Raw genomic sequence first — 26,429 nt, 5'->3', positions numbered from 1 at the left:
TGCTCTACATCACTAATCATCAGGGAGATACTTAATGATGTAGACTTGCAGACCAAAAGAACACTGATATATCACTTTATACCACAGAGACTGACACACATCAAAGAGAGTAAGAGCAACTAGTGCTGGCGCAGATGAGGGGAAAAAGGGATTCTTATTCTTATTCACTGTTGGTGGGAATGCAGCCTTTAGGGGAAACAATATGGCATTCCTCAAAACACTGGAAATTGAGCTACTATATGACCCAGCAATACCACTTCTGGAAATATACCCCTGGGGGGCAAAAACACACAGCAGAAATGCCATTAGCACTTGTATTTTCATTGCAGCACTGTTCACAATAGCTAGAACTAGAAACAACCTTAGTGGCTGAGAATAGACGACTGGTTAAGGAAACTATAGCACGTATACACAATGAAATATTATATAGCTATTAGCAAAAATGAAGCCATGAAATTCACTTATAAATGGATGAACATGGAGACTATCATGCTGAAATAAGTCACAAGGAGGACTGACATAGAATGATTGCACTCATTTATGGGATATAAAAAAATTTGAAAACATAGAATGAGACCCAAGTATAACACCCAAGGACAGTAGAACAAGCACCAGGCTGAACAATCCATGGTTGGAAGCCTGCCTCAAGGGTTGGGGGCGAGGGCAATTGAGAAAGAGAAGGGAACATTATAACAATGATTGTTGGAAGGGATCCCTCTGGCTGGGAGATGTATGCTGAACGTAGGCAAAGGACTAAACATGATGACTTCTCAGTATCTGTACTAAAACCATAATGCCCAAAAGGAGAGAGAAAGAGAGACAGAGACAGAGACAGATACAGACAGACAGACAGACAGACAGACAGAGACAGAGACAGAGACAGAGATGAAAAGTGCCTGTCATAGGGCAGGCTTGTGAGGAAGGGTGGCAGGAGGGATATGTGGGATATTGGTGGTGTGAAATGTACACTGGTGGAGCGATGGGTGCTGGAGCACTGTATGAGTGAAACTCAAAACTCTATCATGAAGGCTTTGTAATTTCATCTCACAGTGATTCAATAAAAAAAAAGCTTCAAAACTTTTGATGACAGATGAACAATTCTGAATAATTGCAATTATAGTTTAAATAGATGAATTTTGCAAATAAATATATAAATTATATCTAAATATTAGCTAATCACATCTACTAAGGAAACTGCTAGAAGAAATAAATGAACAGAACACGATCCCTACTCTGAATTTCATTTTCTCACTTTAAAGAAGAAAATAGTTATGAAAACCACAAACATGCTACAGTTATACCATCACAAATTCATGTTCTTACTAGACAGAAAATATACTGAGTAAAGTGAGTTATTCCTCAGCTATTTTTATAAAGGTTATCCATGACCCAATCCCCTTCCCTCAAAATAGTAAGTAAGTAAGTAAGTAAAGGCCCTCTCGTTGTTCATCAATTTGCTCGAGCAGGCCCAGTAACGTCTCCATTGGAGACTTTGTTGTTACTGTGTCTGGCATATCGAATACGCCACAGGGAGCTTGCCAGGCTCTGCCGTGCGGGCGAGATACTCTCAGTAGCTTGCCGGGCTCTCCGAGAGGGGCGGAGGAATCGAACTCGGGTCGGCCATGTTGGCTGCGTGCAAGGCAAACGCCCTACCGCTGTGCTATCCCTCAAAATAAAACAAAAACGGATATAGTACAATGGGTAGGTTGCTTTCCTTGTACCTACCCTGCGCTGGAAGAGCTGGTACTAGAACATTACATGTCTAGAACTCAATTATCAATAAGTTTATAAATCACAGTTCTTTAATAAAATTAAAATTTTAAGAATCATGACAATATCCACCTCATAGTTTGAAGTGATTCACAGAGAATAATCTCTATTTCTATTAAACCTACCAAAACTATTTATTAGTGATATACACACATGCCCCTTTATTAAAAGCATGATTTTTTAATAAGAATAAAAAGTAAGAAAATTCACTTCAAAAAATAAGATTTTAAAAATGTTAAAGGAGTCGAAGCAATAGTACAGTGGGTAGGGAACTTGTCTTGCATGCAGCCAACCAGTGTTTGATCCCTGGTGCCCCAATATGGTCCCCAATGCTCACCAGGAGCACTGCCTGGGCACAATCAGGTGGTCCCTCACCCAGAGAAGAAAAAAAAAACCACTTTATTCCTCATTATGTAGCTAATTCTTTTTAGGAAACAGAAGACTTCATTCAGTACTATCCCTTAGAAAACTTTCTTAAAATCCTGAAATTGAACTTAGGCCTCTTCCACACCTCAGCATGCTGAAATCAAAACACGTCCAGTCTAAGAAAAAGTCCTGATCAACAGACCCTGCCAACTATATTTTTACCAGTAACAAATATAATTTGCATATTGCTTATTCTCTGTACACTGCATCAGTTTTTCACTTCAAGGTTCACAATTTTGTATACAGGTTTTCGACTACATTTCTGAGGAGGGTTTCATATGGAGCTCCATCATCCATACTGGAATCCACCTTCCCCTGTTCTATTCTTTATTATCAAAATGTTTCAATTCTTATGTATTTCAGAATATGCCCATATATGCTGGGGAGACTTCAGGGGATACAAGAACAGCTACAATTACTTCAAATATACACTTTGAACTTCCCTCTACTTTCACATTTGCCACTGCACTAATGTAAAAAATCAGATTATTCTGAATCTTATACACATTTCACATTGCTACTACCTACCCATGAGTCTCAAACCTCAAAACTAAGATTCTTATACTTTTCTCCTATTGTTACTTTTTTTTAATTAAAATTTCAGTTCTGCGACTGGAGAGACAGCACAGAGATTATGGGGCTTGTGCGCAAGCCAGGTTTGGTCCTCTGAGGCTCCCAGAGCCTAAGGACGGAGACACAGCGGACAGACAGCACTGGGTACTGCTGGGGGTGCTCAAACACCAAGAAATAAAACAAATGTTTAGAGTGATGAAATTTTCTACTTTGTTGTTTGGAGGAGTTGGAGCAGGACTTGATAAAAGAAAGTTGGAGATAAAAAATAATAGGAACTCCTCATCAACTTCTAGTAAATATTTTAGCCCTTTTCATCCTGTAAATAATCTAGAACTGCCTCTATTTTGCTCTAATGTCTGCATTATAAAGGCTGCTTCCATATGTCTAACAGCAACTATCACCACTCCACTTTTGAAATGCAAATTTAATATCCTCTCTAACACATCAGCAAATCATAGCAGAGAAGTTCCTAGAACTGAAGAGTGCATGCAACCATATTCAAGAAGCCCATAGGGTACAAGTGAAAAAATACAAATAAAAATCTTCAAGACACATCACACAATTACAATGACAAATGCCAAAACAGAATATAAAAAACAACAGTAGCAGAGGGAAATTACATATAAAGAAGCTTCCTTAATACTTACTGTAGAGCTATCGAGTAAAACCCATAAGCCAGAAACTCAATGAAATGAGCACCTCACCAAAAATACTCTACCCAGACAGATTATTATTCAGATTTGAAGTTTAAAAAAAAAAAAGAGCTTCACAGATAAGCACCAACTTGGGAACTTCATAGTATTTAATCCAGCTTTGAATATTTAAGAATAGACAAGCTTCTCTGTGGAATACAGATTGCTGAATGAGAAAATGTATTGCAATTAAATGCGGGTGCATAACTCATGCCTGAACCCAATGTTCGGAGAGGAGAGACAGTTGAAGAAAAGAAATCAAGGGGAAAGGGGGAGAAGAAAACGAGATGTCTTTTACGTGGTAAATAATGTGAACAGGCATCAGGGTTTCAGCTATACCAGTAGGACAAGTGAGCGGTACAGCCATATACTCAAAACACAGATTTGGTGAAACTGAAAACATGAGATCTAAGCAGCAGCCACTGAAATACTGTAATGTGCCTGTAAAGGTGATATAGGTAGGGGTGGAGTGGGGATTGGAGTGGAGAGGAAATCTGGGGATACGGGTGGAGAAAAGTTGACACTGGTGAAGGGATTCCTGCTGAGTTATTGTAAGCCTAAAACTTAACTATCAGTAACTTTGCAAAATCCTGGCTCCTTAATTTAAAAAAAAAAAAAAAAGAGAGAGAGAGAGATAAATCTCAGAAACATGCTTAGCTTTCACAGAAGATGGCCAAAAATTTTTTTAAAAAAATTGTGTCAAAGAATATGTGAGCAGCCATTGTTGCCGTGGTTGTGGAGAGAAAGGTACCCCCATCCATTGTTGACAGGAATGTCACCTGGGTCAGCCTCTATGGAAAGCAATATAGCGATCTATCCCCAAAAAGGGAATATACGACCATAAAACTCAATGACACCACTTCTTGGCATGTTGGGATCCACTGATCTGGATCAAAAAGTTGTATATATTTGAAACTGGAACATTGCATCAACTCTTTAACTGAATCACCATAAGACAGACCCTTACAAAGCTGTTCATGACTGGGTTTCAGTCATAGAGTGCTCCAACATCCATCCCTCCACCAGTGTACATTTCCCAGCACCAGTGTCCCCAGATTTCCTCTTCTTCCCCTACTCTGTTTCGCTCACTCTCTAATAATATCACTAACTGGACATTAGTCTCCAACTACATATTTTTTTGTATCACAAATGAATGCATTCTATATCTGTCCCTCTCCTGACTCTTTCACACAGCATGATACTCTCCAATGTCCATCCATCCAAAAGCAAATTTCATGACTTCATGACTTTTCCTACCAGCACCATAGTATTCCTTTGTGTAGATGTACCATAATTTCTTTATCCATTTGTTTATTCTCAGGCACTGGGGTTGTTTCCAGATCCTAGCTATTGTAAATAGTACTGCAATGAATAGAGGAGGGCAAATGGTGTTTCTACTGTGTTTTCAGCCCCTGGGTGTATATTCCCAGAAGTGTATTGCTGGGTCAAATGACATTGTGAGGAATGTCCATATTGTTTTTCAAAAGGAGTAGACCAGTCAACATTCCCACCAAAAGTGGAGAGGCCCTTTCTCCCCACATCCACGCCATCACCAGTTGCTCTTGTTCTTTTTGATGTGTACTAGTCTCTAAGATGTGAGATGATATCTCATTGTTTTGAGTTGCATCTCCCTGATGATTAGTGATGAAAAGCATATTTTCATGTGCTTTTGGTCTTTCAAATTTCTTCTCTGAGGAAGTTTCTGTTCATTTCTTCTCCCCATCTTTTGATAGGGTTGGATAGCTTTTTTATGTAAAGATCTACCACTGCCCTGTATATCTTTAATATTTTAATAATTCCTAAAAGGGTATTAGGTGAATGACCTCTCCCATTTTTCCAGAATTAATTACTCCAATCCATGAGCAGGGGATGTGTTTCCACTTCCTCATGTCCTCTTTTATTTCTTAAAGTAGCATTTTGCATTTTTCTTTGTACAGGTCCTTTAACTCCTTAGTTAAGCTGATTCCAAGGTACCTGATTTTCTGAAGCATGATTGTGATGGGATTGTTTCTTTCGTGTCACTTTCTTCTCTCATTATTTGCATATAGAAGAGCCATGAACTTTTGAGTATTGATTTTATAGCCTGCGACTTTACTGTACAAGTCTATTGTTTCTAGGAGGTAGAGGCTTTAGTGTTCTCTTAGTATCATGTCATCTGCAAATAGGAGGAGCTTGATTTCTTCCTTACCTATCTGGATGCCCTTAATATCTTTTTCTTCCTAACTGCTACAGCAAGTACTTCTAATACTATAATGAACAGAAGTGGTGCGAGTGGGCATCCTTGTCTTGTCCCTGATCTTAAAGAAAAGGCTTCTAGTTTTTCCCCACTGAGAATAATGCTTATTGTGGACTTGTGAGAGATGGCTTTTACTATATTGAGGAAAGTTCCTTCCGTTTCCATTTTGCTGAGAGTTTTCATCATAAATGAGTGCTGGTTTGATTGATATGGTCATATAGTTTTTATCTTTTCTTTTATTGGTATGATGAATTGTGTTGATTGATTTCCAAATGTTAAACCATCCTTGCATCCCCAGGATGAATTCCACTTCGTCATGGTGTATCTTTTTTGATGAGTCGTTGGGATATAAGCCTGTAATTTTCGTTTTTTGTGGTGTCTCTGCTTTGGGTATCAGGGTAATATGCATCTCATAGAAACTGTTTGAGAGTATTTCTGTTTCTTCAATTTCCTTAAAAAGCTTGAAAAGAATTGGCAATAGGTCCTCTTGAAATGTTTGGAAGAAATCACTAATGAATCCATCTGGACCTGGGCTTTTGTTTGGGGGAAGAATTTTGATTACTGTTGCAATTGCCTTGAGAGTGATAGGTCTATTCAGGTATTCCAAATCTTCTTGGTTCAGCCTTCGGAGGTTATAGGAATCCAGGAATTTATCCATTTCTTCTAAGTTCTCTAGTTTCATGGCACACAGACTTTTAAAGTAATCTCTGATGATCTTTTGAATTTCTTTGATTTCTGTTGTGATGTTCCCCTTTTCATTTCTGATTCAGGGTCTCTCTCTCTCTTTGTGACTCTTACTAGTGGTTTATCAATCTTGTTTATGTCCTCAAAGAACCTGCTCTTGATTTCACTGATCTTTTGGATTGTTTTTTGGGGACTCCAGCTTGTTGATTTCTGCTCTTAGTTTTATTATTTCTTTCCTCCTTTCTGGTTTAGCCTCCTTTTGTTGTTTATTTTCTAAGATCTTAAGTTGTAAAGTCAAGTTATTTATGTGGTCCCTTTCTTCCTCACTGATGAATGCTTGCAAAGATATAAACTTTCCTCTTAATCCTCTTAACATTGCTTTGGCTATGTCCCACAAGTTCTGGTAATTCATGTTCTCATTCTCACTTGTTTATAGGAATCTTTTGGTATCTTCTTCGATTTCCTCTCTAACCCACTGGTTTTTCAGCAATGAGCATTTTAATTTCCAGGTGTTTGATCTGATTCTTCGTTTCTGTGTGTGGTTAACTTCTATTTTTAGTACATCATGTTCTGTAAAGATACAATTTCTATCTTCTTGATTTTACTAAGGTATGTTGTGGCCCAGGTTGTAGTGTAGTCTGTCTTGGAAAATGTTCCACGTGCACGGGAGAAGATTGTTTATTCCCCCTTAGGGGATGAAAAGTCATACACACACACACACACACACACTCACACACACACACACACACACACACACACACGCACTAGCCCTCTCTCTTCCATTTCTTCCTTCAGAGCAAGTATCTCCTTGATCTATGAGGAGGTAACAAGGAGGGTTGGTCTCCAGTTCCCACCTTGATTTCCCTCCCTGAGCCCCACCCTGGAGCGGGGCCCACCCAGGGCCCCCAGCACTGCTCCCTGCCCCGCTGCCCGGCCTAAACATCTGCTCCCCTCCAGCCCAGACCTGCCAGATCCCCACCATAAATCTCTTCCGATTCCTGGATCTCTCCCACCTCCTAGCCATCATTCTGCTGCTACTCACAATCTGGTAGTCCCACTCCTGTGCCAGGCTTTCAGGCAAGAGCCAGGTTCTATTAGCTGTGGTGTCCACTGCCTGTGACCTGAACCTCTTCACCAACTCCATCTCACTGTGCAACACCTGCATGATGGTGGTCTGGTTGATTTACATACAGCAAGGTCAAAGCTACATATAATGGCAATCATAATACATTCTGGGTGGAGCTCCTCATTGTCCCCACAGCCATCCTGGCCTTCCTGGTCAACCACAACTTCACCACACTGGAAATCCTCTAGATTTCCTTTTCCATCTTCCCAGAGTCAATGGCCATCCTGTCACGGCTCTTCACCATCAGCAGGACAGGCAAGGCAGAGATCACTACCAGTCACACCCTGTTCACGCTAGGCCCTTATATACTCTCTCTCTTCAACTGGATCGGGCACTACCGCTTCGAGGGCATCTTTGGCCTGGTGCAGACGGTCCTCTATGGCAATTCCTTCTACCTCTGCACCACCCAAGTCCTAGTCGGGAAGAAGCTGACCTCCCATCCTAGTCCTCTGCCATCCCATTGGCAGACCAAGGCAGAGAGACCAGCGCCTTCTGCTCTCTGCAATGGTGACTTTAAAAAACAACACACAAAAATAAAACCTCTCCCCACACCCCATCCCCACTCCTTGTGGCTTTCAGGGGTGGGTGGAGGACCCACATTTAGGGAGCTCAGGACCTGGACTGTTTGTAGTTTTTCGCCTTTTAGAGAAGGAAAAAATAATCTTTCCATGATTTATTTTTTTTCTGACAACTCCTTTTTCTTCAGGCTCCTCTCCTCACATCCCTTTTTATAAACCATTTCCCAGTACCCTGTGAGACGGGGCCAGATTGGAGATACTCCCCAACACACACAGGCCCCCCCACTTCCCCTGGATACCCCAGCCTCCCAGTCTTAACACACTGCCAAGCCCTAGATCTTCCTGTCTGACTCCCACCAAGGCTGACAGTGAAGCCCCACAGCACCCAAAATTCACAGCACCCAGAAAAAGTTGGGGAGGGCTGGACTCCTGTGATTTCTTTGCCAAGCTTGTGTTCTTTGGCCTGTGTTCTTTTTCCTCACTTTGGGGGAATGGGTAGGTTAGGGGGCTGTGGGACCAGGCACAGGCAGGGACTAGCACAGGCAGGGACTAGCCTGAGAGTCCCTAAGTTTTGCCGCCATGTGTTTGTACAAAACTGATGGTTTATTCTTTGTTCTCTTCAATAAACCAAGGACAGTAAAAAAATAAAAGAGGTGACAAGTGGTGTTGAAGCTTCCAATGTTGTTACCCGTGTCCTCCTTGAAGTCTATTAGGAGTTGTTTTAAGTATTTTGCTGGCCCCTCATAGGGTGCGTAATTTCATCCTGATGTAAATATCCCTCGGTTATTAAGAAATGGGCTTCACTGTCCCTTCTAATCTTTTTAAGCCTGAAATCTATGTTGTTGGATTCTAAAATGGCCACCTAGGCTTTTCTTGGAGGAGTTGTTTGCCTGAAAAATTGTTTTCCAGCCTTTGAGTCTGTGTTTGCTCTGACTCTTCAAATGTGTTTTCTGTAGGCAGCAGAGCGTTAGATTCAGTTTTTAAATCCATTTTGCCACTCTGTGTCTCTTAATTGGTGCATTTAGACCATAAATGTTAAGAGAGATTATTGTCCTAGGGTTTTGTGCCACTTTTCTGTGAAAATTGTTGTGTTTGTGGGGCTTGTCTTGTTTTATAGAAGCCCCTTCTGTTCTTATTTAACAAACAACTCCATTTTGAACAAATATTTAAATCACAATTTTTTTAAAAGTTTCAAAAAATAATCTTGTAATCCTAATTGAAGAGATCCTACTGCAGCAATTATTATTTTACAGCCAATGTACTATTTTCCAAAACAACTATCATATTTAGTGACAACAAAAATAAATACCCTAAAAAAGAATTGTAAAATATTTATACACAATACTATGCAGCTCTTTGCAGAAGCATGGCTGGATACCAAGCTGAGTGAAGTCAGTCAGAAAGAAAGCGACAGATACAGAATGATCTCACTCATATGTGGGACTAGATCAACTACACTAAAACTCAACAAGGAAAAAATGCTTTAAAGAAAGAAGTGGAGGGGCAAAACAGGGAGGACATTGTCTTGCACACAGTCAACCCAGATTTGATCACCAGCATCCAATAAGGTTCCCCAAGCCCACCAGAATTAATTCTTGAGTACAGAGCCAGGTGAAGAGGTGTGACTCAAACACACAAAAAAGTTTAAAAATTACCAAAAAAAATAAAAGAGATGGGTTTAGCAGGTATATAGAGGAGTCAACCTCCATAAAATCAAAAGATAGAGCTATGTCAACTATCTTCTCACACCATGATGTGCTGGTGATGGAAGTAAATCATAAACAGAAATGAGAAAAAAAAAAAAACCTCAAGTACTTGTAAATTAACTTACTACTGAACATCCAGTGGGTCAAAGAAGAAATCAGAGAGGAAATCAAAAGATTTCTAGAAACAAATGAGAATGATCAGATAAGCTACGAGAATACTTGAAACACAGAAAAGGCAGTACTCAAAGCAGAGTCAGAGCAATACAAACATACACCAGGACGGAAGAAAAGGTCACATACCTTAAACAACTAGGAGAAAAAAAAAAAAAAGACTGGCAAAAGGGAAAAGAAAATTAAAAAACTAAGAGGGCTGGAATGAGAGTACAGTGGACAGGGAACTCGCCTTGCATACAGGTGACCTGCATTTAATCACTGACACACATACAGTCCACTAAACCTCAATAGGAGAGATTCCTGAGCATAGAAGCAGGAGTAAGCCCTGAGCTCCATTAGGTGTGACCTAAAAAGCAAAAATAATAATAGTAAAATAAAGCTAGAGCAGAAATTAATTCAACAAAAACTAAAATTTAAAAATATAAAAAAAAGATCATGAAAACAAAACTTGGATCTTTGAAAAAATAAGATTCACTATTTGCAAGACTTACAGAGAAAGAAAGAAAACCCTATCAAACAGAATTAGAAATGAAAGGGGAGATGTTTAACAGATGTCACAGAAATTCAAAGGACCATCTTTAAGCAACAAAACTGGAGAACTAGAAGAAATGGATACATTTTTGGACTCCTAGATCTTCTGAAGGTTGGACAAAAAACATAGCACCTGAACAGAACAAGGGAATTAAAATGGTAATCAATGGGGCTGGAGAGATAGCACAGCGGGTAGGGCGTTTGCCTTGCACGAGGCTGACCCGGGTTCGATTCCCAGTATCCCATATGGTCCCCTGAGCACTGCCAGGAGTAACCCCTGTGCATCGCCAGGGGTGACCCGAAAAGTAAAAATAAAAAAGGTAATCAAAATCTCCCCATTAAGAAAAGACCGGACCAGATGTGTTAACTAGTAAGTTCTTCAAACCTTTAAAGACCCGCTTCCAATCCTTTCCATCTCTTTGAGAGACCTGAAGAACCAGGAACCTTACCCAACAGCTTGTTGGAGGCAAGCATAACCCCAATACTGTAAGGAGACAGAGACAACCTCCAAAAGGAAAACTACAGACCTACATCTCTCATGAACGCAGATGCAAAGATCTTTAACAAAAAACTGAATCAAATGATACATCAAAAAGATCATACAGATGCCATAAAATTTGCTTATAAATAGATAAACATGGAGAGTATTGTGCAGAAATGAGCCAGAAGGAGAGGGAAAGACATGGAATGATTGCACTGATTAGTAGGATATAAAAACGTAGAATGAGACTAATACCCAAGGACAGTAGAAACATGGGCAAGGAGGATTGGTTCACTGTTAGAAACTTGCCACACATTCAGCATAGGGAGCGGCTCAGTTAGGATCTACTAGAGAAGGGACCATTATGACGATCATACTGGGAAATGATCACTCTAGACAAGAACTGAGTGCTAAAAGTAAACAAATACACATGATAAACTTTAAGTACCTGTACTGCAAACCACAGTGTCCAAAAGGAAAGAGAAGAAAAGTGCCTGTCACAGAGACAGTCTAAGGGAATGGGGTGGGAGTGATGGGAGGGAAACTGGGGACATGGGTGGTGGGAAATGTGCGCTGGTGGAGGGCTGGGTGTTGGAACATTGTATGAGTAAAACTCAATCATGAACAACTTTGTAACTGTGTATCTTATGGTGATTCAATAAGAAAAAAAATCATACACCATGACCAAGTGGCATTCATCCTAAGGAAGAAGGGCAGACAACATCACACATATCACTGCACTGCACTGTCCTCCCGTTGTTCATCAATTTGCTCGAGCGGGCCCAGTAACATTGTGAGACTTGTTACTGTGTTCGGCATATCGAATACATCATGGGAATATGTATCAATACAAGAAAAATAAAACTCAAAATGATTATATCAGTAAATACAGAGAAAATACTCAACAAGATCCAAAACCCACTCATGATAAAAAAAAAAAAACCAAGAAAATGGGAATTAAAGAATTAAAGGAATTTTCTTCACAGGCATTTACCACAAGCCCAAAGTAAATGTGGTGTTCAATGACAGAGGGGAGCTTTTCCTCAAAGATGAGGCACATAACAAGGTTGCATACTCAAACCTTTACAACTCAGCATAGTACTGGAAGTCCTTGCCACAGCAATAAGGCAAGAAAGAAATATTTAGGGCATACAGGTAGAAAAGAAGCTGTCAAAGCGTCAAAGTCTCACTATTTGCAGAAGATATACTGTACTTAGGAAACCCTAAGGATTCTACAAAGAAAGTCTTAGAAACATAAGACTTGCACAATAAAGTGGCTGGCTACAAAAATCAATGCGCAGTATTTCATGGCTTTTTTTTAATGTCTAAATAATGAAAAGTTTTTAAAACAATCTCATTCATAGCCTGCTGTGCCTCTGAAAATCAAGTACTTGGGAACCAACGAAAGAGACCTTTCAGAGAAAACTATAAATTTTAAAAGAAATCTACAAATCACCACTTAAAAAAATAAAATTAAAGAAGACATGAGGAAATGTAAACACATTCCCTGTTCGTGGACAGGCAGATCAACGTAGTCAAAATGGCAATCTTACCTGAAGCAACTGACTGATTTAAAGAGGCCCCTTAAATGACATTTCTCTTTTTTTAATTTCTTATATTTTTCTATTTTATTTTCATAAAGTCATTCACAATAACTGATTACACTCAATCTTTCAACACCAATCCTACCACCATTACACCTTTCCACCACCATTATTTCAAATTTTCCCACCACGACTCAAGACTGCCCCACAGGCAGACTGCTTGCTATGAAAAGTATGAGAGGTCAGAGGCTGAGCGCTACTGAAATTCTAAAATTTTAAACAATTGTGGTCTTGAGACATCTCTGCAGCGTGCTGCTCGTCCTGCTCTCTTTGGAGAGCCACTGTATCATTAACGTTAATGCACTTAAGCGGTGCCTAGAGGTAGTTCGTGGGTGTGGACTGAGGATATGGGAAGGGGCAGCCATTCCCGCTCCTTGAGGCCTGGAGTTTTCAGTCACTGGTCCCACATACCTGGGTTTTCCAGCAGATTCATTCTCATGTGTGGGGGGCTCGGAATGAGCCTGTGATGATCGGCCGTGAGGGTAGCGGCAAGTGGGTTTTGGAGGTTTGTGGTCACTGAGGTTCATCTGGAGTAGGCGGAGGGAAAACACCTGCTCCCCACTGAGGCACCCGGGTGAAATCAGCCTGGCGCAGGGTCTGGAGACATCTCTGCGCTGTGCTGCTCTCTTAGGAGATTCATCTGTGAGTGTCTGGATCCTGGCCATTAATGCACTTAATGGCGCCCAGAGGCAGTTTGTGGGCGTTGACTGCCAGGACATCAGGAGGGCGGGGAGATGGGAGGAGGCAGCCCACACCCATGACATTTCTTAAAGACAAAGATAAAACACTCTTGAAATTCATCTGGAATAATAATGCCCCCATCATCAAATAACCAAAAAAAAAAAAAAATCGGTAAAAAAAAAGAATACAGAAGGCTTCACTTTCCCCAATTACAGACTTTACTACATAAAGTTGTAGTCATCAGAACAATGTGGAGCTGAATAAGGACAGACTCTCAAACCAATGGAATAGAACTGAGCGTCCAAGGACATATCCTCTGGTATGGAAAATTATTCTCAAAATAGGAGTAAAAAAGTATCTAGTGAAGCAAGGAAAATCTCTTCAACAAATGACACTAGGATAACTGGTCAGTCCCATGCACTAAAGATGCAGACTCCTAACTAACACCATACACAAAAGTCAAAAAGTCAAATCAAAATAGATAAAAATTCTCTGTATAAGGCCTGAATCCATAAATTATCTCAGGAAAAAAAGAGAGAACACTCTATGACATTAAAGCACTAGGTATCTTCAATGATTCAATCCCACTGGCCAAAGGAATGGAAGGAAAGATAACAAACAGAATTACATCAAATGAGGAAGCATACGTTTCCCACCCCCCCAATACACACATTGAACAGCAGAATAAAAAGACATCCCATAGAGTGGGAGAGGGTATTTGATAGCCAAGATATATAAAGCACCGGTAGAACTTTAAAAGTAAAACACAAAATGGGGACTGGAGTGACAGTACAGCAGTTAGGGCAGTAGCCTTGCACGTGACTGACCCAGGTTCAATCTCTGGGACTTTGCATGGTCCCCAGAGCCCCACCACAAGCAATCAATGAGCACTGCCGAGTGTGGTCCAAAATCTTAAAAAAGAAAAGACAACCAACCGCATCAAAAAATAAGGGGAGAGAAACAAAAACGTCAACGAAGACATACAGATGGCCAAAAGCCATATGGAAAAAAAAAAAAGTTCTACCATCATTTATCATCAGGGAAATACATATTAAAACGAGATATCATCCCATACCAGTTACACTGTCACACATCAGAAAGAACATCAACAAATTTTGGCATAGATGTGGGGGGAAAGAGACTGGCACAGCTGGTGAGAATGTCAACTGGTCTAGTCTTTTTGGACAATATGGACACTTTTCAAAACACTAAGAATCAAGCTACCCTATGGCCCAGCAATTCTACTTCTTGGTATCTACACAAAAACCCAAAAGTACCCAAAGGTAACAGAAATCAAGAACTGGTCCTCAATCAGAAACGTACTGCAGAGGGATGGGGGGAAAGAATCAGAATGGGTGGAGGGTGGGGACAGGAAACGAACAGGGGCACTGGTGGAGAGAGGGGAGTTGGGAGGAGTGTGCTGAGGGACCGTTATGGACAAAGTCTAGTATTAATGGTACTGTAAATCACAGTGCCTAAGATAAAATTTGAAACAGTAATAAAAATTAAAACTTTTTAAAGTCGAACTGGTCCATACTGCTACCAGCAGCGGAAGAGGTTCTTTTCTCCACATCCATGCCAACACTGGTTGCTTCTGTCTTTCTGACGTGTGCCAGTCTCACTAGGGTGAGGTGACTTCCATTTGATGATCAGTGATGGTGATGCACAGCATAATCCTCTTGACTGATCTATGTCTTTTCTGAGGAAGTTTCTCTTCTTCTCTTTTTCCCATTTCTTGATAGGGTTGATTAGTTTCTTCTGTTAAATTGTTAAATTTTACAAGTTTTTTTAAGTCTCTTGTATCTTAACCCTTGTCAATGAGTGGTGGACAGTATATTCTGACAGTCTATGCAGTGTCTTTTTATTCTGGCCATTATTTCTTTTGTAGTGCTGAAAATTCTTAGTCTGATGTAGTCGGTTTGCTTTTATCTTTGCTTCTGTTTGGTGCCAACGGCACCAAATCATTGACAGTCCTATATTCAATGTCACAAAATATTCTGCCTGTTTTCCTCAACATAGTATATGGATTCAGGTCAGATATTGAGTTGCCCTTTGATGACTTTTGTGCATAGTATGAGAAAGGAGTCTGAGTTCTTTCTTTACATTTGGCAAACCAATTTTCCCAGCATCACTTGTGAAGAGGATTTCCTTCCTTCACTTCATAATCTTTGCTCCTCTGTCAAAGATTAGAGGACCATACACTGAAGACCTGTCTCTGGATTCCCATTTCTATTCCATTCATCTTAAGAGGATCTTTATTCCAATACCAGGCAGTCTTCATTACTAGAACTTTATAGCATAAATTTAAGTCAGAAAAGAAAAGCCTCCAATATTCTTTTTTCCTAGGATTGCTTTAGCTATTTTGGCAAGGATAGAAGGTAATTACTGTAGCACTGTCCTTCCGTTGTTCATCAATTTGCTCGAGCAGGCACCAGTAACGTCTCCATTGTGAGACTTGTTATTACTGTTTTTGGCATATCAAATATGTCACAGGTAGCTTGCCAGGCTTTACCATGCAAGCGAGATATTCTCAGTAGCTTATTGGGCTCTCTGAGAGGGGCGGAGAAATTGAACCCGTTCAGCCATGTGCAAGGCAAACGCCCTACCCACTGTGCTATCGCTCCAGGTAATTATTACTCCATATAATTTTAAAGAGCATTTGGTCAACATATTTTTTTAATATCATGGGTATTTTATAGAAACTGCACTGAATCTGTGTAGTGCTTCTGGCAGAATTGTCATTTTAATGATATTGATCCTTCTGATTCATAAACAGGGGCTATCTCCATTTCCTTCGTCCCCACCATAAACTTCATTTCCAAATTATTTCTTCATGCTTTTCCCCTAAGTGTTCTTGATTTTATCAGCACATGCCTCAAGCTATTATACACTTTCCTTAACACACACACACACACACACACAATCGGTAATTCTTTTTAGCAAATAAACATTAACACCTACCCTGCACACCACTGCAACTGCTATTCGTGTCCACAGTGTTAGAATCTCTAGATGAATGTTGCTTTATTTACATCCTTCTGCAATGCAGCACTGTTAATTCCGGAAATTTCCACAGTAAACTTGGTCCGTCTGTTACCGTGGTAACTGCATGCTTCCTGGCACTAATAAATGAGTAACTTTGCTAAGATCTAAGATGAGGCAAAAGGAAAAACTGAAGGAAAGAAAAGTCTCAAAGGCAGAAAACTGTTCAGAAGTATGCTCAAAAACTGCAAATACAAATTTTAAGATTCTGCTATTCAGTCAGTAAAGACAAGTTATTAATAAGACAAATCTGGAGTACTTTGATACAGTACTGACTTGTGAAGAAGTGATTTTTGCCTCCAAGAAAGAGTAAGCACTATTAAGCAGAACAAGAAAAAAACTTCACATTTACACATTGATGCTATCTATAGATTCCTCAAATGCTGCTCATGTGGCAGCTGAACTCAAAGTTCATTAAAATGGTTTGTCTCTGGGATGTCCTAAGAAAGGGTACAGAAAACTGTCAAAACTCTACACATTACAGTCTTAAGATCTATCTGCAACCCAATTTCCATAGGTACTTAAAACTCTTTCCCTTGAATGAAGAAACGAATTGCTGGAAAGTGTATGAGGGCAGGAGTAACCCAGAACTCTTCAACAAAACACTCACCAGACCTTCAGACAGTTGTCCATATTTCTCTTCCATCTATCCTTTGAAACAAGTCTGGTATCTATGACAACACGTTCTTCCCACTTCCTACTTCTCCATCATTTCTGTCTTTACCTATCACTTTTCTCTTATTTCCTTTTCATCTGTTGCGGTAGCTCAGATGGGGCCATATTCAGGGGCAGTGCTGTGGTGGGGAGCACACATAGCAATGCAATTAACCCTAGGCCCGAAATGCAAGGCACTTGCTTTACTGAAGGTATTTCCCCAGCCCTGTCACTTCACAACCTCTCTGTAGCTATCAGGTTTCCTCAGGGTTCACCCCTAGACCTGACTCTCATGTCCAAGGTAAAGTCGACACTCATTTTTTAAGTTTCTAATTTACATTCTCTTCTCTGGGTGGCAGATTCATATTCTCACCATGGAAGCTTGTATGGTGCCCAGGTCGGCTGCATGCAGGCAAATGTCTACCTGTTCTACTGTGTTTCTGGCCCTAGAACTCTTGATCTTTATAATCCTCTTATGCACGGATGCTCCACATTCAGTTGTACCCATTCCTGTAATAATAATAATGTAGTCCACTATAACACTGTAGCAGTATTATGGAAATCATTATAAATTACTACCCATCTTTACCATTCACATTCAATTTGTCACCAATTTTTATTAATGCTACCTCCAAAATATCTTTGGAACCTATCCACCTCCCTTCACCTCAATAATCATCACCACTTTGTGGTCACACACATATCCTTATGAATATGCCGAATTCCACATATTCACTTTAGAATGGAAATATAATTCAGCTGACATGAAGTCTTCCATAGCTTCTCCACTGTGCTTTGGACGTCATCTCAACACTGCTAATGACCTGGAAGCCCCTCACTGTGAAGACCATGGCAATCTCTCCAGATACATTTTACATTCATTTTCTTCCTCATTCAATCTTTTATATTCAAACTTGCATTCTTGTATGAAGAGCCAAATCCTTCCCATCTTGATGTCACAGAACTTCTCATGCATGCTATTTGCTCCACTAGAATTCCCTCTTCTCTATACATAGTTATTTACTGAATATCTTCCAAACTTAAACTTCATAAAAACACAATCACAATCACATCAGTTGATCAGTTGTGTTGGCAGCTTCTGATCAGGAAAGAGCAATACTAACCATCTCTAGGAAGAATCCATCAACCAGTGGCTAGTGTGTACACCAAGGGTGTCATCTAACAATGATGGAGACATCTTTGGTTGCTACAACTTGCATAGGACAGTACTAAGCATCTATAGCACTGAGTCTAAAAATACAAGTATTCTACAATGCACAGAATAACCCCTTACAACAAAGAATTACTCAGCCTAATATATCAATAATGCCAAGACTGGAAAAAACATTTAACTACTTCATCTACTAAACAAAAATAAAAACTGCCAGTACATAAAGGGTCAAACATTTCAAAGAAAATTTTCACTAGAACAAATTTGTTCTTTATAATGCTATTTTTACTTATGTTTTTTTTAATTTGGGGGCCACACTTGATGGTGCTTGGGCAACTATGTAGTACTGGGTATCAAACCCCCATACAAAGTATATGCTCCAGATACCAGTTAAGCTATCTCCCAAGTTTCAAAATATTTGGTCTTAATTTCTAAATGAAAGTAATAGTGATTAGCTGGTAACATGGGCCAGAGGCACATGTTTTGCATGTGCAGAATCCTAGTTTTACCTAGGATTTCACCACATGGCTCTATGCACTAGCATCGCCAGGTACAGCCCAGGTGCTATCTGGGGGTCCCAGATACTGCAACCCATGAAGCACGGCATGCCCGGAGTCCAGCACTAACCCCTCAAGCCACGGGAACGCCCCTGAGGAACCTGAACACTGCTCGGGAGGCTTCCCCCAAGAGTGGAAGAAAATAATAAAAGACATTGAGGAACTGAATTAACAGTTTAAACCTATAAGGAATAATACATAACTAATTAAAAAATATGTGCTAATTAAGAAATGCCTTTAAAGATATACTGAGTTGTTTGGCTTCTGTTTCTTTCGTGGGATTGCGCCCCGCATCTGGCTCCGTACTCGAACGCTGATTCTGGTAGTGCATGGTGACCATCCGAGAGCCTCCTGCATGCTAAGCAATGCACTCCAGGCTGCTAAGCAATGCACTCCAGCCTGGTAAGATTTTTCTTTAAGCAGCTATACACAATACAAAACAGTACACACAATAATGTTGCTTTCAGCACAAACATTTTCATAAACTGACGAAAAGTTATATATTGATAATATATAGAAAGAGAACAAAAAGTTCTATCTTTACAGAGAAATGTAAAGGACTGAAGCGCGGGTTGCTGTTGTTATAACATTCTGTAGTGATTTCATTCTCTTGCCAGAAGCAAGTTTTAAAGGGGCGCACATGAACTATCTGCTTAGTAAGATTAAGTATAATTTTTTTTTTCTTCCTTATTTTCTGTGTTTAAAAAAGCAGTCTGGCGGGCAAATTGCTCAGGAGGTTGGAGCTCATGCACTGTACCCCCAGAGGCACCACAAGATCTCATGAGTTGCACCAGAAGCACCTACACACTGAGCTGCAAGAGGTCCCTGAGCATGGCCAGGAGTGACCCCACCACCACCACAGAAAGAAAGAAAAGGGAGAGAGGAGGCAGGATGGGGAGATGGCTCAGTGTAAGCCTCACAGACAAGGTCCCGGATCTGGTCTAGGCACGGGGGAAAAAGGAAAACTAGAAAGCTAGGTAGGGAATGTTATCTTCAAAGCACAATGAAGACCTCCTGCATTCAGACCTTTCTCTAGATCAGCACTGACAAGCATGATGTGCCAAAACAGAAGGGGCCACTGCTACAGGACACACTGCACACACAGAGTTCCTGGGTTCATATCAGACATGGTAAAAAGAAAAACTTTATTCCAGGTGCTGTGGTTGCTGTCTGTTTTGATCTGGGTTCTGCCGTGTTTCTGAGTCCTGCCCAGTCCCCGGGCACTGGGCCCCACACTGCTCCTGGCTGGGCGTCATGCCATCTTCCACCCAGGCCAGGCAAGCTCATCACCCTGTCTCTGCCTCCCTCTAAGGGCAGGAGCAATCTATGGGCTTCCTTGAAAATAAATATTAAGATTTCTGCAAGAGGGGAAAGTGTAAGTTTTACATACTCACAAGAAAAAATTTTAAGCAAAAAAAAAAAAAAAAGAAAAAAGTGCCAGCCATAAGAGGCAGGCCAGGAGGCAGGAGGGAAACTGGGCCTGTGGTAAAGAGACTGATGCTGGAACACTGGACACCTGAAGCTCAAATTGGAGTAACTTGGCAACTCTGTTATTCACAGCTATACAATTTTTTTAAAAATGTAACTATCTTCTAAGATAGTATAGGGGTTAAGGTAATAGCCTTGCACACAGTTAACCAGGCTTCAATTTTAAAAAATAAATAAATCTCTTTCTGATATTATCTAGTACAACTGAACCTTTTTGTTGTTTTTGTTTATACGCACTAATGACAGAACTGCAGAGATCCTCTTGGCCTTAACAAAGATAGCCCTTTAAACTGAGAACATATTGGTAATAAAATGTTTATCATAAACCATAAGATGCATCCTGTTCATCATCATTTATTTTCCAATATTAATTTTAAACCTATTTCTGCCCTGTGCTATGAAGATACAACAGAAGGGCAGTTCCTTAGTAATAACAACTGTATTTAGTGTATTCTGAACGTTCTGGTATGCTGAGAGCTCTCAGAGTAACAAACATGATGAAAGCACAGAATACAGCACTATAATATCTGCTTCTGTTCATGTTGAATTTATGCACAGAACATGATTTTAGCAGAAGCCTTCTACATTAATAAGAATACTCCTGCGGTAACAAAAAAAACATTTAGGTCTTAGTACAATCAAATTCTGAAGGAAAATTAAAATACAGCCATACAATTTTCCTTTATAGGCTTTTACTTTTTTAGCTTAATCTTTCATTTTAAGAGCCAAGGGGGGAAAGGTTAAATCTGGTACATCTAGGCAGCAGAGACAAATGTTTTTAATTCAATACTTTTTTGAAGGAAAGCAGCAGCGTGTGCCTGGAAACACTTGGAGAACCATGTGTTTTCCACAGCAAAGCAAAAGCTCCAGTCCTTGAAGTCATCTTGCTGGCCCCTTAATACTATTTTTTGTGTGTAAAAATTTTTAACTTTAACCTGTGACAAGTCTCACAATGGAGACATTACTGGGCCCGCTCAAGCAAATCAATGAACAACAGGAGGACAGTACAACAGTGCAACCTGTGACTATTTTTAAAGCCCAAGGGTTCCTGCTGAATTTTATTTACCTAAATTCAGTTGTTCTTTTTTTTTAAAGGAAAACAACAGGGGCTGGAGTGATAGTATAGGGGTTAAGACTTTGCAGAGTCCCCTAACATCCTGAATGTGGCCAAAAATTCTTCCCTATCAAAAAGAATGCACAGTCTACTCTTGGAAATTATAACTGGCTGCTAAAATAGAAGGGACAGATAATCAAGGAAATCTTCTAAGATATCTTGAATTCAAAGTCGCACAAACCCCAAGTTAAACTTCATGGCTGCAAAGCACTTATCCTAAAAAGTAACTAACTGGTTTTCAATGCCTAACAGTATATGACTCAGTATACAAAAGGATTCCTTGTAAATGTGAATAGAAAAGGAGAGAAAAGATAAAAGGGGAAAAAAAAGAAAGAAATCCAGATCAACTCAAATTTCGGGAAAACCCTTTTTTACCCTCTGTTTATTATTAAAGAACAAGAAAAGATTTCTTCATAAATTGACTGTACATGAGGAACTCTGGGAATGGAGTACAAACGCAGGAAAGTTTTTTCCAATTCTAAATATAAGTGGAGTTGTATTTCTCCTTATCCAAAGGGGCTTTGCAAAAGAAAAAGGAAACATATAAGTTTGGCATTTATAATTACAGACCTTACTTATTAGACTTCAGATATGTGGTTCAGCTAGCAACCAAAATAAAGGGAGTAAGTCAGAGTACAAGAGTTAGTTCCATATAAGTTTTCACTAAAATTTAAGGAAGGAGATTCCTTTAAGATTCCTTGTTACTGGAGGGAGTTCTGATGAAATATTTAGTAGTAAGAATTTCTTGGGCCAGAATGACAGTACAATATGGTGGGTGCTTGCCTTGCATGTGGCTGACCAGATTCCATCCCCAGAACTCCATAGGTCTCCTGAGCACTAACAGGAGTGATTCCTGAGCACTGCCAGTGTGGCCCCCAAAAGAGAAGTATTAAGAGTTTCTGTCCTCAATATAGAACCCACTTGGTATTTCAAAGATAAAATGGTTGGAATTATGGAATAAATTCTCACAAGACATCTCATTATGAATACCAGCCTAATAAAACGAACAGTCATTATTGCCAATACCAGTCAAAATTTTTACTCCAATCTTCATTTAAAACATTTTTTGTTACCTGTAAGGTTACAGGTGAAAGCACAGATGTGTGTAAACATATATATATATATATATGAACAATCCTTTTCTTCTAACACTATTAAGTTTTTTAAGCATTATATTGTAAGACATTCTACCTTCTACCCATTTGCTTCTGTCTGCATACTCAATAACATTTTTAAAATAGCAATAAAAGTACGCCTCTTTGGGAAGTAGAAATATATCTGCAGTCACTGAGGTATAAATGTAATTTTGAGGAATAATTGAAAACGAATATTATTTTTGCAGCTCTTCTTTCTTAGTTCTGCAGTGATGGAATTGAACCCAGGACCTCACACATACAGTACTGCATAGCATACTCATCAGAGTTCATGTCAATTATTTTGCACAGAAGTGGGATCTGACTATTATATGAAGTGTTTGTGTTTTGTGTATGTGTGTGAATGTATTACCAACAACAAAAAAAAAGCAGTGTTTATGCTGTGAAGTCAATTAGGTGGTTAGATAAGTGTGGCTGTCGCTCAGTAGTGGAGCGACACTCATAGCCCCGACAGCTTGTCTCAAACAACTCTTTGACCGACCACTTGCTCTATAGTTCTTAATACCAGAAGCAGGTGAAAATCATGACATGGATATATATGTGTAAAAAGTGTTACTTTGTGTTCATAATAGGTTATGATAAAAATATCCATATCATTATTTAATGTATCATATTTAATATATCATTTCATGTAAAGATTTCTTTTTCTTTTTTTTTACTTTTTTTTTCCTTTTCAGAGAAGGTATTGAGTTTTGGGGCCACACCAAGCTGTGCACACTCCTGGCTCTGCGCTCAAGGATCACTCCCGGAAGCTCCATGGACCATATGGGGTAGCACTGTAGCACTGTCCTCCCATTGTTCATCAATTTGCTCGAGCAGGCCCAGTAACGTCTCTATCGTGAGCCTTGTTGTTACTGTGTTTGGCATATTGAATACATCACAGGTAGCTTGTCAGGCTTTGCCATGCGGGCAAGATACTCCCGGTAGCTTTCTGGGCTCTCCCGAGAGGGGCAGAGGAATCAAACCAGGCTTGGCCGGACTAGCTGCACGCAAGGCAAATGCCCTCAAACTGTGCTATCGCTCCAGACCATATGGGGTGCCTGGTATTAAATGTCCACAGTAAGGGCTTCACCAGGTGCTTTACTATCTCTCCGGCCCTTTGCTCAAAATTTAATATAAAGTATCATTCAGAAGGAATTTTCTCAAACTCACAGATTATTAATATCTTTAAGTGTAAGGGGCCAGAGAGAGAACTGGGCTGAGAAGGCACTTGCCTTGCATACTGCCAACGTGGCTCAACCCCCCGCATCCCATATGGTGCCATCACTTGCGCTGCCAATATGGTGAAATCCCCAGCATCCCATATGGCGCTATCACTTGCCTTGCACACTGTCGACATGGTTCAACCCCCAGCATCCCATATGGTACCATCCCCACCCCTCCTCCAAGAATAGTCAGAATTGATTTCTGAGTGCAGAGCCAAAAGTTCTGCAGGTGTGACCAAAAAATACAAAAAATAAAATAAAATGATTTTAGTGTGATACTATTTCTATTGTTCTAATTAAGAATATTCAGAAACTTAAAAAATAATCACTGCCATGTAGACATTCTTTCATTAGTTTACATGAAATCTTGGGGTTGGAGCAATAGCACAGCAGTTAAGGCATTTGCCTTGCACAAGGCCATGTCAGCAGACCTGGGTCAGATTCCTCCACCCCCCTCAAAGAGCAAGCTACCGAGAGTATCTCGCCCTCAAGGCAAAAACTGGCAAGCTCCCCGTGAAGTATTCAATATGCCCAAAAAAAGTAACAACAAGTCTCACAATTTGTTGTGAGACGTTACTGGCGCCTGCTCAAGCAAATTGATGAACAACGGGAGGACAGTGCTACAGTGCTACATGAAATCTTACAGAAATTTTGTTATATTAGAAATCAAAATCTAATTGTCACCTAGTAGGCATATCTGTTGTTCAGCTCTATGGGGTGAATTAAATTTTCTTAAATACAACTTGAAATTTAATTGAAAATACACAATGGAAAGAATAATTTCTAAAAAATTTTTGTAAGAGAAATTTTTTTTAAAAAATCTATATCCTAAGCTCTTTATTCTCTACAAGTAACTTTAAAAACAAAAAATTGCATTTGCCTACTTCATAGTACAGAATCAGTATCTCTCTAAGTTACATAACATTTATGAAAAACCAACCCCTCAGAATAGAAAATTCCATAAGATGCATTAACTTAAAAATTTTTGCTTGAGTTGAACCTATTATTTGATTAGCTCGAATACTCACATGTGTGGGTTTTGAACTCCTGTAGGATTGGGATTCAGAGTAAACCTTGCTGTAGATTTGAAAGGTGGATTTGCAAAATTCAACTTCAATGCTTTGCGTTTACCTAAGAATGACAAATAAAAAGTAAAAGTTTCAAGTACTATAAAACAAGTACTATTCTAAGGGCATAAGAAATTCACATTAAAAGAAAGAAAAGCTTGCTTTTACTTCATATTTGCCAATATTTTGAAAGGCAACAATGAATTTCTCAAAATTAAGAAAAACAAATTCGAATTATATACAATTGCTATTAAGTAGAAATCACTCTATATTGCAATATAACAAAAAACAATGCTCAATGCTTCAGAGATGATATTTAATCAGAGATGCTAGCCCTACTGCAAATAAAAATGCCACTGTTAACAATTTCACCTCACTAAAACTGTTACCTTTTCAGGGGTCTTTATTTAAAATCATTTTACCTCAATTTAATATAAACAACTGAGTAAAGATATCAAAACATTTCATAATTACAACATGCTTTTAAGAAAACATCATGGACTACAAAATTAAGTTTGTAACACAAGGATTTCAAGTAATCTTTTATTTGGAGAAGTTTCCTTGGAATGAGAAGGGAAGAAATCTAAATTTTATATCACACAAATAAAACATACACATTAGAAAAATCGAATAACTCAGTAAACATTTAAAAGTAAAATTATTTCAAGTATTTACACGCACACATATATAACTTTTTTAAAACATAACTACTTATAAATTTGATTATGCCAAATAATCATTGTTACAGACTATGTACTATATATTTCTAATCTACACTTAAAAGTATGTGCTAAAATACTATTTTGTAACATACTTTATTCACTGATCAGATTTCTTTATCAATAAATCTTATAAAATCTCCTCCTTAGGATTTAATTACTAGATACTTAGCAGCTGAATTGTTGACATTTGTTGCACATCTTGGTTTCCCCCTTAATATTAGAATATTTTATCCATCATTCAGTCATCAAATTTTTCAAATTAATATAACTACTCAAATAACACCTCTGAAAATAAAATGCTTTGAGATCTCAATGGCTTTAGATGATGTTTAGAGAGCCCAACCTGGTCCACTTGGTGCTTTCAATGAGTAAAAGCGTTAGAGCACCATTTTAGTTGAATATTTAACAGCAAGTGGAGGAAAAAATCATAAAACATGCAAAAAAGATACTTTATTCAAAAAAGAAGTATGGCAAACTGTTGGAGCCAGAGATATATAGTATAGAAGGTGAGGTACTTGCCTTGCCCACACTACCTGGCATTCTGATCTATACCAGAAGTGGTTCCTGAGTTCAGAAACAAGCACCATCAAGTGTGACCCAAAAACAAAATTGCAAATTACAGAAGAAGGGAACAAAAAAAAAAACCCTACAAACCGGAGAACAATCATGAACTATTCCATTATTTAAGAAAATCTGTCACTGTCACTGTCCTCCATTGTTCATCGATTTGCTCAAGTGGGCCCAGTAACATCTCCATTGGAGACTTTGTTGTTACTGTGTCTGGCATATCGAATACGTCACGGGGAGCTTGCCAGGCTCTGCTGTGCAGGCGAGATCCTCTCGGTAGCTTGCCTGCCAGGCTCTCCAATGGGGGTGGAGGAATTGAACCCGGCTCTGCAGGGCTGGCTGTGCTCAAGGCAAATGCCCTACCGCTGTGCTATCATAAAAAACAAATGCTGGTTCGGTTAATACCTAAAAAATATTTTTAACGAATATACTTTTTTACTTACTGGATATTTGACTGTAAGGTACAATTTTCAGGACCTGAAACCT

The 26,429-nt window shown here is 39.3% G+C and overlaps 1 protein-coding gene and 1 pseudogene across 3 annotated transcripts in view; one reads left to right on the top strand and one right to left on the bottom strand.

Moving 5' to 3' along the window:
* Positions 1–26,429, bottom strand: part of MAP2K4 (mitogen-activated protein kinase kinase 4) — a 177,900-nt gene that overhangs the window by 105,854 nt on the left and 45,617 nt on the right. For all 3 annotated transcript variants that reach the window (XM_056117815.1, XM_056117816.1, XM_056117817.1), the window contains one exon: positions 24,616–24,718. In XM_056117815.1, the coding sequence (XP_055973790.1) occupies positions 24,616–24,718 (103 nt within the window). The remainder of the gene's footprint in view (positions 1–24,615; positions 24,719–26,429) is intronic.
* Positions 3,685–15,116, top strand: LOC130027094 (ER lumen protein-retaining receptor 1-like; annotated as a pseudogene).

Source organism: Sorex fumeus, unplaced genomic scaffold, assembly GCF_029834395.1.
Source record: "Sorex fumeus unplaced genomic scaffold, SorFum_2.1 ptg000036l, whole genome shotgun sequence".
NCBI lineage: Eukaryota > Metazoa > Chordata > Mammalia > Eulipotyphla > Soricidae > Sorex > Sorex fumeus.
The sequence above is the reverse complement of the archived record's forward strand: the minus strand, read 5'-3'. Positions and strand labels throughout refer to the sequence as shown.